Genomic DNA, 18,397 nt, shown 5'->3' on the forward strand with positions numbered 1-18,397 from the left:
TGGGGGTGGGGGTGTAGACAAACTTTTCTCTTTCTCTTTAGACAGTCAGAAAAGTGCTCAGATGTCAAATATGAAGCCAAAAACCAAGTCTTCTACATTTGGGAGCAACACTGATTTAGAAACACAGGTGGGCTTGTCAATATACACCATGGTAGATCAAAGTGAATATAAATAAAGGAAAAAACTTGTAGTTTAAGGAGAGGATAAAAAAATGGATGAAAAACTTCCTTATTTTGGAGCAAAGTTAAATGGAACTTAAAAGGGGACTGCAAACACCTGCAATGAACTTATGTCCCTTAATAAAAAGAACAGTCAAAAAAAAATACTCTGTTATGGCCTATATGGGAAAAGAATCTAAAAAGGAGTGGATATATGTATATGTATAACAGATTCACTTTGCTGTACACCTGAAACTAGCATAACGTTGTAAATCAACTATACTCCAAAAAAACCTAAAATTTAAAAAAGAACAGTCAACATTTATTGTGTATTTATTATATGACAGATATGAAAGGTACTTGTATTAACATATTTAGTCCTTACAGAAACCTTTCAAGTAGGACATAATAACTGTCTTCATTATATAGCTGAAGAAAATGTGGTATAGTAAAACTGAGAAACTTGCCCAAAATTGCAATTCTCCTAAGTAATACAGCCAAATTCAAACCCAGGAAATTTGGCTCCTACAGTCAATGTTCTTATTCCTATAATATGAAAGGAAGGAAAGGAAAGAGGATGAAGGAATATTGCTCAGTCACAAAAGCAATTTAAAAAGCTTTTCCTCTACTGTCATTGTTATCTATCACCAATACCCTTGGGGGACAATCTAATGACACCCTTAGAGCTTGGGTTTTGACATTTAATAGAATCCTCCATGAAAGGAACCATGGCTCATTAGAGAGTAGACAGTACCATGTCCCAGAGCCAGAAAATTCAAAATGGGACTAGAACAGCTTCTTACTGCCAGAATGCAAGGCTGCTCTCAGAGATATCTGGAATAATGTCCAAAAGACATTGCACATGTACAAAAGACAGCTCCTACTAGCCAAGAATAAAAATTGGGGCATTAAAAGGGAAAAAAATGATTAAAGTCTATTGGAACAAGTTGTGTCTGTTAAGATAGCTCTAAGGTCATGACACTAAATGAGAAAGTACAAAATACTAGGAGGTGATTGTCAGTGCCTAAAGAGGTCTCACAATACTATCTTCTGGAAATGTTGTATATTGATGATACAAATGATATATGTCCTATACTGGAGCTGCAACTGAGTTATTAATAGAAATATAGATATAGCTATGGATATAGTGTATTATTTTAAGTAAGTAAATAATGGATCAGAGGAAGAAATTCAGAAGACGTGAAAAACATAAGATAGAGAAGCCAGCTTTGTAATAGAGAAATTGTAAAATTTAGAAAATATACATAAAGTGTGTGTGTGAAGGGATGCCCTATTACGGCCCTTACTATACTTTCTGTAGCCAAACCTTGGTGGTCTAGGCCACCCCTTATTAGAGAACCACTGTGGTAACTTATACATTAATTACCCATCCTAAAATATTACACATGTTACATTTTAAACAGACCCAAGTCCATTCACATTAGGGTAAAAGGAAATTACTGGGTTCAGGAATAGTGGGGATTATATACATAGACCGAGTTGGTCCATCCCCTTCATGCTTCAGACCAAATGGGCACAGGCTAAAATGGACAGGCAGATTTGTGGGCAAGAGTGGGCCCAACCAGGGCAGTAGTCACCCAGACACAGAACTGATTTAGAAGGATGACAGGCAAGTGGGAGGAAGTCCAGGAGCAAGGGCTGCTGTAATTATCTGGATAGAATAGGTGGCAAGCGTCCATCAATATGTTTAGAAGTCAATGACAGCCCACCCAAAATTTTATGTTTACTCAGCTTGTTTAATGAGGGTTTACAGAAGTTAGTTACCATGTTATGGGAATTGGGCCTGAGATGGAAGAGAAGCAGGGTGCAAACTCGTTCTGTGTGAATTTATCCAGGAGGTGTGGTAAAGAAAAGTCCCTTCTCTAGTAAGTGTCTAATGATCTCTCTAATAAGTGGGCCAGTAACAATCCAAAACAACTGACGTAGGATTTCTCCAGGAGAGGAGAGACAGATGTAGCTGTAAAATGAAAAATGGAGGCCTGTCATCTGAATGGTGAATGTCCCAAGGTGAGCAGGTGTTCTGTGTGGGAGCAGCAGTGGGAGGTAAGCTCCAGCATCTCTACTGGTCCCTGAGGATGTGACATGTGGGAAACTTCACAGTGCATGGTTACCTCTTGCAGGAATGGTGTAAAATAATAATTAGGGGCACTAGTGAATCATAAAATAGCCAAAACACAGGATGTATACAACCTAAACTGGCAGTTGAAGCCATTCTTGACTCTCCAGTGTTGCCCCAGAGGCCAATGAAATATAATTTCTTAGTGAAAACTAGAAATTTTGCCTTTCACTCCTTCAGGTAATCAAGTGACATGGAGGTTTATATTTATAGAGACTGAATCAGCAATTAAAAACACACTGGGAAATATGGAAAGTACACATAAATTCAGTACAGAGAGACAGAGAAATAGGTCAAAGTCACTTACTGAGGTCAAAAGATCTTGCTTCTGGGCATAACAACTGAGGTTGGTTGAAACGCACTTTGGAAGATAAGTTTAGAGCAGTTATTTTATTGATTTGTATGGAAAACTATAATCAAGGGTATCATTATTCTACTATTAGAGTATTATCGAAGCTAAGTAATAAAAAGAGGAAGAGAAATAAAATAAGAAGTCAGGAAAAAATAAATCACAAATAGGACATTATTTATAAGGAGATACATTTTTTTAGAAAGACATATAAAAGTTGGGAAAACACTGAGTGGGCAGTATGATTTGGAGTGGGAATCTTTCAGAGGACAGAAAGGTATCTAGGCTAGTTAGTAGAAACAAAATGAATTAAAGTAATATATTTAGAAAAGAGTACACTGGATGAGGAGACCTTGGAAAGAGGCTGTCAAAACAGTGTAAAGCCGCGGACAGACTGCAGAATGTCTTGTACTCTTTCAACTTGCAGGAGTGAGGAGAGCTACAAACACAGAAGGAGCTTAGTTACAAGGTAGTTAGATCTCAGCAAAGGTTGCAACGAGCAAGTAGCACTTGCTCAGCAAGGAGAAGAACATAAAGAGAAAACTCTGTGAGTGAAGTAAATGGTAATTGGAAGCTGAGCACCATGTGACCTCCTCAGTGCCACCTTGAGGGTAGATAGAGTCTAGAAAGGTTATGACGGGAAAAGGTCATGAGAGGAGGACTGCAACTTTGTACAGAAGGAGTAAGCTGAGACTGGCATGCTAGAGCTTCTGCAGATTGGAAGTTTTGCCTTCTGGTCTATGTCAGCTCCAGCGTACTCGGTGGGTGCGTCTCCAAATGATGTCACTTATTTTACTGGGGGCATTCCTACCTGCAGGAACCTAGGACTGAAGAACATGGAACTCGCTCTCTGCAGGCTGCTGGGGGGTTGGAGCAATGGTTGAGGCTGCCCTGTGGGCAAGGATGGGTGGAACTAGGAGTCAACCAGTTTAAGAACTGGCAGTATGGTTGAGACACAAGATCCAAGGAGGCAAGTAAGACTACATCATGCTTCAGGAAGTATCGCAGACACACTACACTGGTCATGGTCTAGCAAATGGATAAAAAGAAAATTAAAACAGAAGGGGCTGATAGTATAGGAGGAGGTTTAGGGAACTGGGAGACTGAATATGCAAACCAGTAATGGCCAGTCCATATATATATTTGTGTGTGTATGTGTGTGTATATACATATATATATATACAGTAGAACTCTGAGTCACAACCTGCGGCAACCTGCCCAGGAAACCAACTTCTTATCTCTAATAACCAGCCCAGTCTGCTATAAGTCAGACTTGTAGGAAGTAGGATTGCTATCTCTAGTAATAATCCAGGAGGCTAAACAATAACTTCTGAAACCAAAATGGCCATAACTTAAAATGGCCATAACAATAACTGCCAGCTTCCCTAACTTTTGTCCCTGCTTCCAATTTAGGACCAACCAGAGAAAGCCAAGTATGTACCCCTAACCCATCACGTAGGATGCCTGCATCTAGTTAGCCCACCTCCAGCTCCCCCAGGCCAACAGCCTCCAGTTAGGCCACACCACTATGAAGCTTGCCCCCTCCTCTGCCTGCCTCCGAGTCTCTGCTAAAGCACAAATGACTGAGGCGAACTGACTCGCCATAGCAAGCTCTGAATAAATAGCATCTGTTTTCATGTTCACTTCGCTCATTCTCATATGTTCGTCCTCTTTGTTTACCTCCACAGAACCAAAGACTAACTAAAATCAAGATAAAGAGTAGATTCAGGGTAAGTGCAAAGTGAGGGGAATAGGAAGCTAGCTGTGAATAGAGAAGGGGGATTCTGCACTCCTAGGAACGGACAGGGAGAGGACTGACATTTATTTATTGCTTGCTATGAGCTTCCTGCAGCTTGGTTATGGGTTTATACAACTTACTGAAGCCTCAAAAAACGCTGTGAGAGAGATTTTTTTTTTTTTTTAAACATCTTTATTGGGGTATAATTGCTTTACAATGGTGTGTTAGTTTCTGCTTTACAACAAAGTGAATCAGCTAGAGAGATTTTTTTTAATCCACCACTTTTAAGGGCAATAAAACTAAAATAGTTTTCATAATTTATCAGGAGTGGAGCAGCGTCCAAGGCCAGGTTTCCTCTTTCCACTCTGTCAGGCCACTCCCCCAAACCTCCTCTGACATTCCCACTGCACTTCTGACCACAGAGAATCACTATGCTTGTCTCATGAACTATGGTGTAACTCCTTGTTCAGTCCTTTGTTGTTCTGCAAAAAGGTGATGAATGACACAATTATGTTAATATCTTGCCCAAGTTTACAGAGTCAGTAAGTGGTAGAATATAGATTTGAATCCAGATCTTTCAAATTTCAAAGTCCATGGTCTTTCACTACATTAGGCTACCTCAGAGGTGGAGTACTTTGCTAGCAGGTGCAAAGGCAAAGTGGACATTAAATTTATTGACCTGAGGTGGTTAAAAACAGTAAGGTTAGGGTACTGGAAGTAAATTTTACAGTTACTAAGGACAGTGGCAAGGGATGGGACTGGTGGCTGGAAGATCTATTAGCCAGGCACAAAAGAAGGAGAGAGAGAGTCCTGGTAGAAGGTAACATTGCCTATGGTGATAAGGAGACAGTGGCTGATGTAAGAAAAGTTCATCAAATTAAAATGAGAATGACTGAGGGAAGATGGTAGGGCAATGGACTGTCCCACTGGAGACTGGGACTGGATTGGGGTGTAAGGAATTGCAGTTGCCCTGCCTGCACCCTGTGCTTTGGATAGAGGAGAAAAAGCAGAAGCTTCTCAGGATGTTAGGAGGAAGCCAGACACCACCCGGGCAGATATACAAAAGTGCCTATTACAAGGCTGAGAATGTAGGAGAACAGAAATGCAAGACATAGGGGAAGAGACTGTAGAAGAGAGGAAGATCTGGAGGGGCTGCAAGTTCTGGAAAAGACAGTTGCATGTAGGGGTGCAACAAAGTAATCTGGGTAGTGATTCCAACTACTCAGGGGAAAGGAAGCAGGAGCATAGTTGGTAATTGGGAGAATATGTTCTAGATGGAGGGAGAAGCAATGTTGGGTCATCAGGATTTAGTTATTGACTGAGACAGAAGAAATAACCAGACCGATATTCCAGTTGTATGAGTTAAAAAATCAAAATTAGATTAAATTATAGCTTCCCCCAAATGAAAAGAGGCATAATTCGAAGGCCCCCAACTTTTTTGTTGAAAACTACCAATATCTGGCAATGTTTGCTAAAAGGCCCTGGGTATTTTGTCTTCAGGAAGTCATCATAGTTTGACCTTTACAAAGTTACTTTCTAGGTTCTGGGGTTTGCCATTTAAAGTACTCAGCAGTCTTCATTACAGGTGACGTGAGAGAGAGGGGTAGAGGCATTCCACTGAGGAAGTATGAGTCACTGGACCCTTGCCCACAGAATGTTTATATTTGTCATGTAACAGGATTAGCACAAGGTATTGATGAAGATGGAGTGATCAGGAGGTAGATGATGACGACCTGCTGTTTTTCTACTGCTTTCCTTATAATCCCAATATAAATTTTCTCCCAAATTCAGTCTGGGAAACAAACATATTTAGGAACACCTATCTAACATGAAGGAAAAAATCTAAAATGTATACTGATTTCTCTCTCGTATCCTTTGTTCTGTATAATACTGTTGCCTGGTAATTAAACTATAATGTATCATGGGTTAAAACCCCCAAAATTTCAATTGTCTTTTCCAGATTTTTTTTTCTGTCAGACATTGAACCCTCAAGGCAAAATATCCAGGATAAAAACTCACATATACATTACGAGGCTGTGGTTGATCTTTGAAGCTAGAAAAGAGGGGCACTTTGACTAATGCTTTCCAAAGGGAAAAATAACATTTAAAATTCATTATAAGCTCTAAGTTATAATAACCATTGTAATTTTATGGCCTCACTTCGGCTTTACAGCAACATGTACATAAAAATAAGCCTCTTACTTCTCTGCCCCCTCTTGGTACTTTCCTACATTCTCCTACCAACCTCAAAAAATAAAGTAGGGCTCAGGGAAGAGTTGGATGAGGAGATTTATGTGGATAAAACCATGCTGTGATTGCTCTGCAGTCAGAAGTGACCCTAGGGAAATGTTATTTAATGTACTCAGAAAAAATACAGAAATATAATGGTAAAGTTGTTGTAATTTCTGGATTAAAAATAAATTTTGTGCTAAATTGGGACAGATTGAGGAGACCTGTGTCTTCTCATAGACATGCTTATTTATTTAATCCCTAATTTTAAGTGGGAATTTTTCCTGAGATGTGTATTTAACTTCTAATTGAAATAACAACTAGCATGGTGTCCTTTGTCCATTGGGGCCTTCATTTTTGCCAAGCTCATTATGGAACAAATCAAAACCTCATACACAGTGGTGTCCAGGATGCAGATTGTTACAAAATTTCATTTTGTCAACCACTCCTTTGTACAGAATATGCCCAAACTGTAAAGTGAATTAAATCATTACTCATTTTTATTCCCTTGGTCTAAATAAAAGTAAGAGCATCAGTGGACAGTGAGTCATGTCTCAGTTTAACCCAGTGGGAAGTTGGGTGACCATGTGTGTTTATGATATTTTTCTCTCCACTCTCCAGGACCCTCTTTAACTTTCTCACCCACTCCCTAAAAGAGAATTTTTAAATTTTTGTTTGTTACCTCTTACCGACATTTATTTTGACAATTTTTTTCTGAGAGCCCATCCTCATCCTCTCCCATGATGTCCACGGCTGAAAATATCAATGCAACAAGAATGGCAAAGCAGCACACCAGTGCAAAGATGACGATGCACTTCTGCTGGGACTGCAAGAGAGAAAGAAGAAAAAGAAAAGTAAGTAAAGCACCTTTTGCTTAGGAAACTCAAGATGTGGCAGCTTTTCAAAGTTTCAGGCAAAACCCTTTGGGGAATAATTAGTTTTGTCACTGCCAGAGAAGGGCCGCTCTCTGGGTGAAATGCCTAAGACCTTTATGCTTATTCCTCAACATCCCTGCCAAATATGTTAGAATCTATTAAATAATTTAGGTGCTGCAACAAGATTTCCAAACAAATTTGCTCTTCTTTCTAATCAAAAGTGGTCCAGAAAAGATCACTACAAGACCCATTATTGCAAATTAAAAATGAAACACAGGGTGGCTCAATAATTATTCTCTGTCCCCTGTTATTACCACCATTTTCCAAACTCTATGCAAACTGCATTCAAACTCTGTATCTTCTTGCTTTTCCCATCTCATCTTGCTCTAAGATATTTATGGCATGATGACTTCAGGAAAGATGCCCTTGTGGTCAGTATGAATTCTGCACTTTGATCAGAAAATTAAATCTATCAGATCCCAGCATCATGGGTCATTAGGCAACATCATTCATTTCAAAACACTGAATAAAATCTTAACCAACATTCACACTCTTGATATGGTTTTCACTTAGAAACACAAGCTCAAGTTCCAGGTGGTCAAAGAAAATCACATCCTTATCTTTAGGCCCAAGTGTTGGAATTCAAGACATCCCTATCTCCAGGGGTTCACGGTCAAAGGTGGCGTAAGATAAGGCCATGTTAACTAGGCAAAGCCATGACCACTGGGACAAATAATTTTGCCTGCTTTCAATTTATTAGGTAAATCTGGATGGGGAGGAGAGGAGAAAGAAGAATTTTTAAGTCTTTGTGCAGCTTCTAGGAACTATTTTCAGAAGGGATAAGGGTGACCTTTGACCAGGAAGCCAGAAGCACTTTCTTAGTGATAGGATACATACATACACAGACATGCATGCACATGTGCACACACACACACACACACACACACACACACATTTCAGAGCTTTGTTAAAACCAGCTGGCTTTGCCTCCTCCTACCACCCTCCTGCCCTTCATCCCTGTAGCCACACAGTCTCCAAAGAATCAAGGAACCTCCTAAAGTCCAGTTTGTCCAGGGGCAGCCTCAGGTTACAGATTACAGAGAAAGATGTAGTGGGGAAATAATGTTGTCTCTGTGACCAGGCACTACAGATCAAATGGTTGTTTCCTTTTAGTGTTTTCTCATCCTCCCTCAGGTCTTCTCTCATAGTAGAACCTATTCCAAGTCCATTCTTGCTTGTCATTATGCTCTTTTCCGACTGCCACACTCAGAGAGGAAGTGGGGGAAAGCCCAAGGAAGATACACCATTGTTCTTTAACCCTAGGCTCTGGGTTTCTCTAAGGCATGGATTGTTTTATTCTTTCCGTCCACAAGCAATGAGCAAAGAGCCTAACAAACAGAAGGTGCTCAAGAGATAGTTATTGTATAAACAAATACAGAGTGAATGAATGAAATTTAAATCACAATGAATATTTCTCAGGATGGAGAGCAACTAGAGGTATTTCTCTCAGTGACCTTCCTGAAAATGGGTTTATTTCCACATTTTGGTGACTGTAAATCTTATAGCTCATTCTTTTTCACTCTTTGTAGGACCTAGAGGCAATTCATGGACCATGCTTACCAACTCTGTAAAACTCTGCAGAATAGGTTTACTTGGTGTTCATCCCCAATTCTTCACTAATTTTATCTGTAAGAAGCAGCACAGTAAACTAGTTGAAGGCTCAGACTTTGGAACAAGATTGCCTGGACTCTGCCACTTACTGGCTGTATGCATTTGGGCAAGTTATTTAGTCTTTATGCTTTAGATTCCTTGTCTGTAAAATGGGCATCATCATAATAATAACAACTGCGTTTATGGGGCTGTTATTAAAAATTAAATTAAATGAGATACTTTATGTAAAGTACTTAGAACAGTACCTGAAAAATAACACTAAATGAGTGCTTGCTGTTTGTTAGTATATTGTAGTATATGCACCTCTGTAAGCTGTCTCAAATATTTTGGGGAAACAAGGTAAAAATATGAATAAACAAAAAACATACAACAAAAAATGCAATTATGTGTAAGAGAGAGGCTGAGAGACAGAGACAGAGAAGGAGAGGAAGAAATAAGGCAAAAAAAGAGAAAAGAAATGTGAAATGGAAGTTTTCTAGGATAAAATTCAGAAATTGTTCTATAACATCAGTCTCAGAATCCAAAACTCTAAAGCAGCATTTCTCAAACTTAAGCATGCATCTAAATCACCTGGTCTTGGGTGGGGCCCAAAAGTGTCCATTTATAACAAGTTCCCAGGATATGTTGATGCTCCTGGTCCAGGTGCCACACTTGGACGTATCAAAGTGTCATCTCTACTAAATGCTACTTAATACATGTTCATCCTTCAAATTCACCTGCCTGTAGTAGTTTATTTTCAAACATTAAAGGGATCATGATAAATACACTCTATTAATCTAAATGTAAATCTTGTGATTTATTTTCTTTGAAGGGGCTTAAACAATCATTTAAACAAAAAATTTTTAAATTTTGGAATAAACTGTCTTCTGCCCTTTACTTTTTATTTATTTAATGATACTCATTACTTGTATGATCAGAAAATGTCTGCTATTAACTATTTTGAGAAAGTATATAGTATGAAAAAGAAAACAAATCACCCAGATTCCCACTCAGACATAACTGCCCATTAACATTTTCTTCTGGCTCTTTCCTATACTACATCTACATCTACCTATATAACAATCTGATAATATTTATAGCATGCTATATATAGTTTTACATTCTACGTTTTGCACGTAATCATGTTTTAATATATTAAATATTCTTTTAAAGCATAATTTTAAATTGTTGTATAGTATTTCATTGCATGAAAAATCATTGTCTCCCTTACTCACAAAACTTTCCTTCAAAGCCACTCATTTTACAACAGAAAAAAAAAGATTAAACATTTTCCCCATTTTATCCATTTCTCTATATAAATTATAAATAGAAACAAACAAAAAGTTTTTAGAGAGATTTGAAATAATGTAATGATATTCACATTAATCCAGTCCAGAAGAGCCACTAACCTAGGACAATATAATTAAATATTTTCTCAGAAAGAACCCTAGACAGAGCAACATGAATACACCATGTCAGATACATAGTGGGTACTCAATGAATGGATCCTACTGAAGTTAATACTAAATGCTTCCTCTATAACAACATTGATTCCTTTCCCTCTATTCTGATTTTTATGATAAAACAGTAAATAAGAATTCTAGTTAATATGTGTGCTATTGAAGTACTGTGATGTAAGAACCCTCACAAATTCCTATTCGCTTCTATTGATTTAATTCTATATTATCAACTTTTATTAAAATGAACAATTGAACTATTTTCATTTTATTTTCATTTATTATTTTCATTTTAGTTTGTCAAATAGAAATTCAGACTCTGATATTCATTTTCAAACGTCTCCTTGAAATAATGTACTATAACAATGAGAGATCATACCACTAACTTCTTTAGTCTCATTTATTTTCCAACTCATCAAAAGTGAAAGATTCTGTTCAAATGACAGCATAGGAGTCTCGTAAATGAGACCAAACTCCAGGTTACTAAGAGATTTATTCATTTTCAAATCCTTAACAGATCATTTCAGATCATTCAGGAATTGATTTGAAACACACTTTTTTGTTTGTATTGAATTGAATCAAGGGAAGCAAAGTTTTAAAGAGAACCCATAAACATGATTACAACCTAAACTTCACTGATGACTCAGCCTATTAAAAGAAAACAATATTTGAAATGCTATTATTAGTGTCAGTCAATCAGTTCTTTTCACTGTACTTTACACTGAAACTATTTTGAAAAGAATTATTTGCTTGGTTAAGAAATAAATCTAATTATGCTAACTTTGAAAATATTTGAATACCATAGCCTTATCAAATACAGAAAAGAGGTGTATAACCTCTAAATGAGGAAAGAATATTAAATTTTAAAATTAGAAGTATAATGTTTCCAACTTGGAGCTTATATACCATTTAACAAGCTCTTAAAATGAATTTTTACCTAGAGGCAAAATGTAAATATGCAAAAATTAACCATAAAATTAAAATTATTCATATTATTTTTCATTTATTTACCATGACTAGTTTTTTTGAACAAGATCATGGCAAAGACTTAAAAATAACCACTTTTATGTATGTAGATTTTAATGCCCACAAAGCTGGAAGTTCCGGTACAATTATTCTCCATGTGAAAGATGTGCAAACTAAGTCAAAGACGTTTAGTTACCGAGCTGTCCAAGGTGACCCAACCAGTTGGTTGGAGACAGTCCAGGGATTTAATTTAGGTCTCAAAACCTCAAGTCTCTAGATTTGTTTTCTAGATCCAAATTTTTCCTTTTTCTTCTTTTCTTGACTTCATTTTCTACTTAGTTATGGTTATTTTATTATTATTATTAGTTTTTGGTTCACAAATTCTCATGGTGGTCCATTAGTGTAGAAATGAAGATTGGACATTTGACTCTAAGCTGTGGACACAAGGCATTCCTGAATCTGTAGGACTTTCCTATGATTCCAGATGTGTTCCTATCCTGAGTGCCTAGATATGTGCCCAGAAAACAGGATACTCAGAAGATCCAAAGTAATCTTAGCTAATGACTTATCAACTCCTAAGTAATGGCCATACTTTGGAACAGTATCAGAAACTCTAAGTACTTAAGGGCTTTGCTTTGAAAATCACTTTAGAAGAATTATCACTAACTCTCCACATATATTTTGTTGCTCCTTAGGGTTCTAGCTCAGAATTTTTCTCTTTTCCCTCTGTAACCCCTTCTTGACGTATTTTACTTCCAGGTCTTCACTGGCTATATATACCAATAACTCCCAAAAGTATATCACCAGCTCAGAGTGCCCAACTGAGTATCAGAACATACTGAATGAGCTTCCACACCATGGCACAAAAAGGGGAACACTGGAAACACTCAATCTCTCTAAGTTGAGGGACAAAGTTGGGATTTTAGAAAGGCCAAATCAGCTAGAGTCCACAGGACAGAGTACTAACGAGAGGAGATCTTCACATAGAAGGAGTTGTGGAAATCTTCAGGGTCTCCTTGTGTATAAGGAAACTACCTGAGGACTAGAAAAGAATCACTTGAAAGGAGCAGGTGGAACAATCCCTAACCCAACATGGGTACAGGAAGACTTGGTGTTCCCAACAAACAGAGTGGAAAAATCTCAAGTGCACATGAAACATTCTCCAGGATAGATCATATGTTACGCCAAAAAACAAGTCCTAATAAATTTAAGAAGATGGAAATCATGTCACACATCTTTTCTGAGCATGATGGTATGAAATTAAAAATCACTAACAAGAAAAATGGAAAATTCAAAAATATTTGGAGATTAAAAAACACATTAGTGAATAGAAAAACCAATGGGTCAATGGAGAAAGCAAAAGAGAAATTAAAAAATACCTTGAGATAAATGAAAATGGAAATACAACATACCAAAGATTATGGAATGCAGCAAAAGCACTTGTAAGAGGGAAGTTCATGGCAATAAATACTTAACTCAAGAAACAAAAATACACGACGTAACCTTACACCTTGAGAAACTAGAAAAAGAACAAATGAACTTAAAGTTAGTAGAAGGAAAGCAATAACAAAGGTCAAAGCAGAAATATTGATAAATGAAAGAGATTAAAAAGATAATAGAAAAGATCAATGAAAATAAGAGTTGGTTCTTTGAAAAGATAAACAAAATTGAGAAACCTTTAGCTATACTCACTGAGGAAAAAAAAAAGAGAGAAAGTTCAAATAAATAAAATCAGAAACGAAAGAGGAGACATCACAACTAACACCACAGAAAAACAAAGGATCGTAAGACTAACATGAACAATTATACACCAACAAATTGGACAAACTAGAAGCAATGGAAACTTGTAACACTGAATCATGAAAAACAGAAAATGTGAATAGACTAATTACTAGTCAGGCGATTGATTACTAATCAAAAACCTCCCAACAAACAAAAGTCCAGGACCAGACAGCTTCACTAATAAATTATGCCAAATATTCAAAGAAGAATATGAATCCTTCTCAAACCAAAAAACAGAAGAGGAAGGTACACTTCCAAACTCATTTTACAAGGCCAGCATTACTCTAATACAAGAACCAGACAAGGACACCACAAGAAAAGAAAATTATAGGCCAATATCCCTGATGAATGTAGATTCAAAAATCCTCAACAGAACATCAGCAAACAAAATTCAACAATACATTAATGTACACACTGCTATATTTAAAATGGATAACCAACAAGGACCTACTGTATAGCACAATGTTATATTTAAAATGGATAAACAACAAGGACCTACTGTATAGCACTCTGCTCAATGTTATGTGCAGCCTGGATGGGAGGGGGGTTTGGGGGAGAATGGATACATGTTTATCTATAGATGAGTTGCTTTGCTGTGCACCTGAAACTATCACAACATTGTTAATCAACTATTCTCCAATATAAAATTAAAAGTTTAAAAATAAAACAATACATTAAAAGATCATACACCATAATTAAATGGAACTCATTCTAGGGATGCAAGGATGGTTCAACATCTGCAAGTCAATGTGATATGGCACATTGACAAAATGAAGAAAAAAATCATATGATCATCTCAATAGATGCAAAAACATCACACGACAAAATTCAACATCAATTTATAATAAAAACTCTCAACAAAGTGGATACAGAAGGAACATACCTCAACATAATAAAGGCCATACATGACAAGCTCACAGCTAACATACTCAATGGTGAAAAGCTGAAAGCTTTTTCTCTAAGATCAGGAACAAAATAATGATGCCAATTCTAACCAATTTTATTCAACATAGTGTTGAAATTCCTAGTCAGGGAACTTAGGTGAGAAAAAAAAATAGAGGCATACAAATTAGAAAGGAAATATTGAAACTCTCACTATTTGCAGATGGCAAGATATTAGATACAGAAACTCTGAAGATTCCACCAAAAAATACCTGTTAGACTTAAGCAAATACAGTAAAGTTGCAGGATACAAAACCAATATACAAAAACCTATTGTGTTTCTATACACTAATAACAAACTATCAAATAGAGAAATTAAGAAAACAATCACATTTACTATTGCATCAAAAAGAATAAAACACCTAGGAATAATATTAATCAAGGAGATGATAAATCTGTAAACTGAAAACCACAGGCATACCTCAGAGATATTGTGGGTTCAGTTCCAGACCACTGCAATAAAGTGAATATCACAATAAAGCAAATCACACAATTTTTTTTGGTTTCCCAGTGCATATTAAAGTTATGCTTACAGATAATTGTAGCCTATTAAGTGTACAATAGCATAATATCTAAAAAATGTACATACCTTAACTAAAATGCTTTATTGCTAAAAATTCTAATCATCATCGGAGCTCTCCAGTAAGGTGATTGATTAGTGAGTCATAATCTTTTTGCAATAGTAACATCAAAGATCACAGATCACCATAACAAATATAATAGCAATATAAAGTTTGAAATGTTGCAACGATTACCAAAATGTGACAAAAGGCAAGAAATAAGTATATGCTGTTGGAAAAACAGCACTGACCAACTTGCCACAAATTTTTAATATGTAAAAAACACAGTATCTGCAAAGCACAACAAAGTAAAGCACAACAAAATGAGGTATACTGTATAAGACATTAATGAAAGGAATTGAGGAAGACACAAAAAAATGGAAAGATATTCTCTGCTCATGGAATGGAAGAGTGAATATTGTTTAAAACGTCCATACCACCCAAAGCAATCTACAGATTGAATGCAATCTCTATCAAAATTGCAACGGCATTTTTCACAGAAGCAGAACAAACAAACCTAAAATATGTAAGGAAACACAAAAGACCCTGAATAGTCAAAATAACCTTGAGAAAGAAGAACAAAGATGGAAGCATCATGCTCCCTGATTTCAAACTATATTACAAAGCTGTATTAATCAAAACAGTATCTACTGACATAAAAACAGACACACAGCTCAATGGACCAGTACACAGAGTCCAGAAATAAATCCACATGTATATGGTCAATTAATACACAACAAAGGAGCCAAGAATACACAAGGGGGATAGGACAGTCTCTTCAATAAATAGTTTGGGAAAATTGGGCAGCCATATGTAAAAGAATGAAACTGGACTACTATCTTACACCATACACAAATATTAACTCAAAATGGATTAAAGAGTTGAACATAAGACCTGAAACCATGAAATCCTTAGAAGGAAACATAGGTGGTAAGCTCCTTGACATCAGTCTTGGTAATGATTTTTGGATCTGACACCAAAAACAAAGACAACAAAAGCAAAAATAAACAAGTGGGACTGCATCAAACTAAGCTTCTGAACAGGAAAGAAAACCATCAACAAAATAAAAAGGTAATCTACTGAATAGGAGAAAATACTTGCAAATCATATACCTGATAAGGGGTTAATCTCCAAAATATATGTAAGAACTTATACAACACAGAAGAAAAAGCAATTTGATTAAAAAAATGAGCATAAGATCTGAAAAGACATGTTCTTAAAGAAGACATACAGATGGCCAATAGATACATGAAAAGATGCTCAGCATCACTAATCATCAGGGAAATGCAAGTCAAAACCATAATGGGATATCACTTCACACCTGTTAAAATGGCAATTATCAGAAAGACAGGAAATAGCAAGTGTTACTAAGGATGTGGAAAAAAGGGAACCCTTGGGCACTGTTGATGGGAATGTAAATTGGTACAGCCACTATGAAAACAGTATGGAGATTTCTCAAAAAATTAAAAAAAAAACAACCCGCCATACGATCCAGCAGTTCCACTTCCGGGTATTTATCTGAAGAAAATGAAAACACTAACTCAAAAAGATATATGCAACCCCCGTATTCATTGCAGCATTATTTGCAACCTAAGGGTCCATCAAAAGATGAAGGGATAAAGAAAATATACATATACTTCAGCCATAAGAAAGAATGAAATTTTGCCATTTCTGACAACATGAATGGACCTGGAGCACATTATGTTAAGTGAAATAAGTCAGACAGAGAAAGACAAATACTATATAATTGTACTTATATGCAGAATCCGAAACAAAACAAAACCAAGCTCATAGATACACAGAATAGACTGGTGGTTTTCAGAGTTGGGGAGCAGAGCATGGGCAAAATGGGTGATGGAGGTCAGAAGGTACAAACATCCAGTTACAAAATAAGTAAGCCATGGGGATGTAATGTACAGCATGGTGACTATAGTTAATAATACTGTACTGCATATTTTTAAGTTGCTAAGAGAGTAGATCTTAAAAGTCCTCATCACAAGAAAGAAAAATTTGTAACTATGTATGGTGTCAGGTACTAAGCAGATTTACCTTGGTGATCATTTTGTAATATAAACAAATACTGCATCATTATGTTGTATACCTGAAAATAATATTATATGTCAATTAAAAATATAAAAATATTTTAAATATTTCATGATAAGATGAAAATGCACATTTCATCCACTAGTAATAAACTCAAAGTTTATAATCTATATTTTATAATATATGCTTGGAAATATGACAAAACTCAGGCACAACAAGCCATATCCAAATATCAATTAATTTTCTAAATCAGTTTTTGCTCACTGAATTATATTAAAGTATATGAGAAAAAATCCAGTCATTTCTTTAAAATTTACTATGTATGAGGAACTAACTGAACAGCTAAACATATTATCTCATTTATGTTCACAATTCAATGATAAAAAATTAAAGTACTGAGGTTACTTGGAGAGCCAGAATTCAGATCTAGGTATTTTAATTCCAGACCATGCTCTTTTAACTACTATGGTATACAGCCTTCTACCATATAGTTTTTCAAAAGAGAAAACTGGGTTAGCACAAATATATTGCCCATGGAAAACCATATGACACTGCATAACTTTCATAATCTGCCTAACTAGCCACTGGACAAAATGTGTTTACTACTTTAAAACTTGTATTTGAGTGGATTACCCATGCATCTATAGACTCTTTTAGCCAGGGTGAAAATGTGACCATATTAGCCACTGTTATTTTCTGAAAAGAGAAACTAAAATAAAACAAAACAAAATTCTAGAATTGAGAAATACATTGGATGGGATTAATAGCAGATTAGACACAACATAAGAAGAGTTTAGTAAACTCTATGAAAACACTGTGAAAAAATAGTAGAAGAAAAATGAACAGAATACCAGTGAGCTATAAGACAACTCATGCAACATAATATATTTGTTCTTGGAGTATCTAAAAGAGAGGAAGGGACAGAAAAATATTTGAAAAATATAATAGCAAAAAATTATCTAAATTTGTTGAAGATGCAATAATCAGAGTCATTTTATGGTGGTAAAGGGGTAAATTTATCAAGAAGATTACAATGCTAAAGTTTTATGCATCTAATAAGAGATCTTCAAAGGCATAAAATAAAAGTTACTAGAGAAATAAGCAAATTTTCAACTCCTTAGTGATGTCAAAACCCTTCTCTCATTAATGGATACAAGTAGACAGGAAATCAATATATACATATAAGATTTGAACAATAGTACCAACCAACTTGATCTAATTGACATTTATAGAACAATGCACAAAAACATAGCAGAATATATATTTTACTTGAGAGCAGGTTGAACACTTACCAAAATAGATCATATCCTGGGCTATAAAACAAGTCTCAATAAAGTTAGAAAAATTTTAATCATTCAAAGTATGTTCTCTGTCCAAATTTAATTAAATTAGAAATCAATAACAGAAAAATATCTGTAAAACCTCAAACATTTGGAAACAAACAAAAAAACTTTATGTAGTCTATGTGTCAAATAAGAAACCAAGGTAGAGGACCATCAAGATGGCAGAGG

At 35.9% G+C, this 18,397-nt stretch overlaps 1 protein-coding gene across 1 annotated transcript in view; it reads right to left on the reverse strand.

The window, feature by feature from the left end:
• The window catches only part of PLD5 (phospholipase D family member 5), a 492,035-nt gene that overhangs the window by 270,403 nt on the left and 203,235 nt on the right, over window positions 1-18,397 (reverse strand). The window contains exon 2 of the mRNA XM_065885834.1: window positions 7,301-7,437. Coding sequence (XP_065741906.1) covers window positions 7,301-7,437 — 137 coding nt within the window. The remainder of the gene's footprint in view (window positions 1-7,300; window positions 7,438-18,397) is intronic.

The sequence above is a fragment of the Phocoena phocoena genome, chromosome 1, assembly GCF_963924675.1.
Source record: "Phocoena phocoena chromosome 1, mPhoPho1.1, whole genome shotgun sequence".
NCBI lineage: Eukaryota > Metazoa > Chordata > Mammalia > Artiodactyla > Phocoenidae > Phocoena > Phocoena phocoena.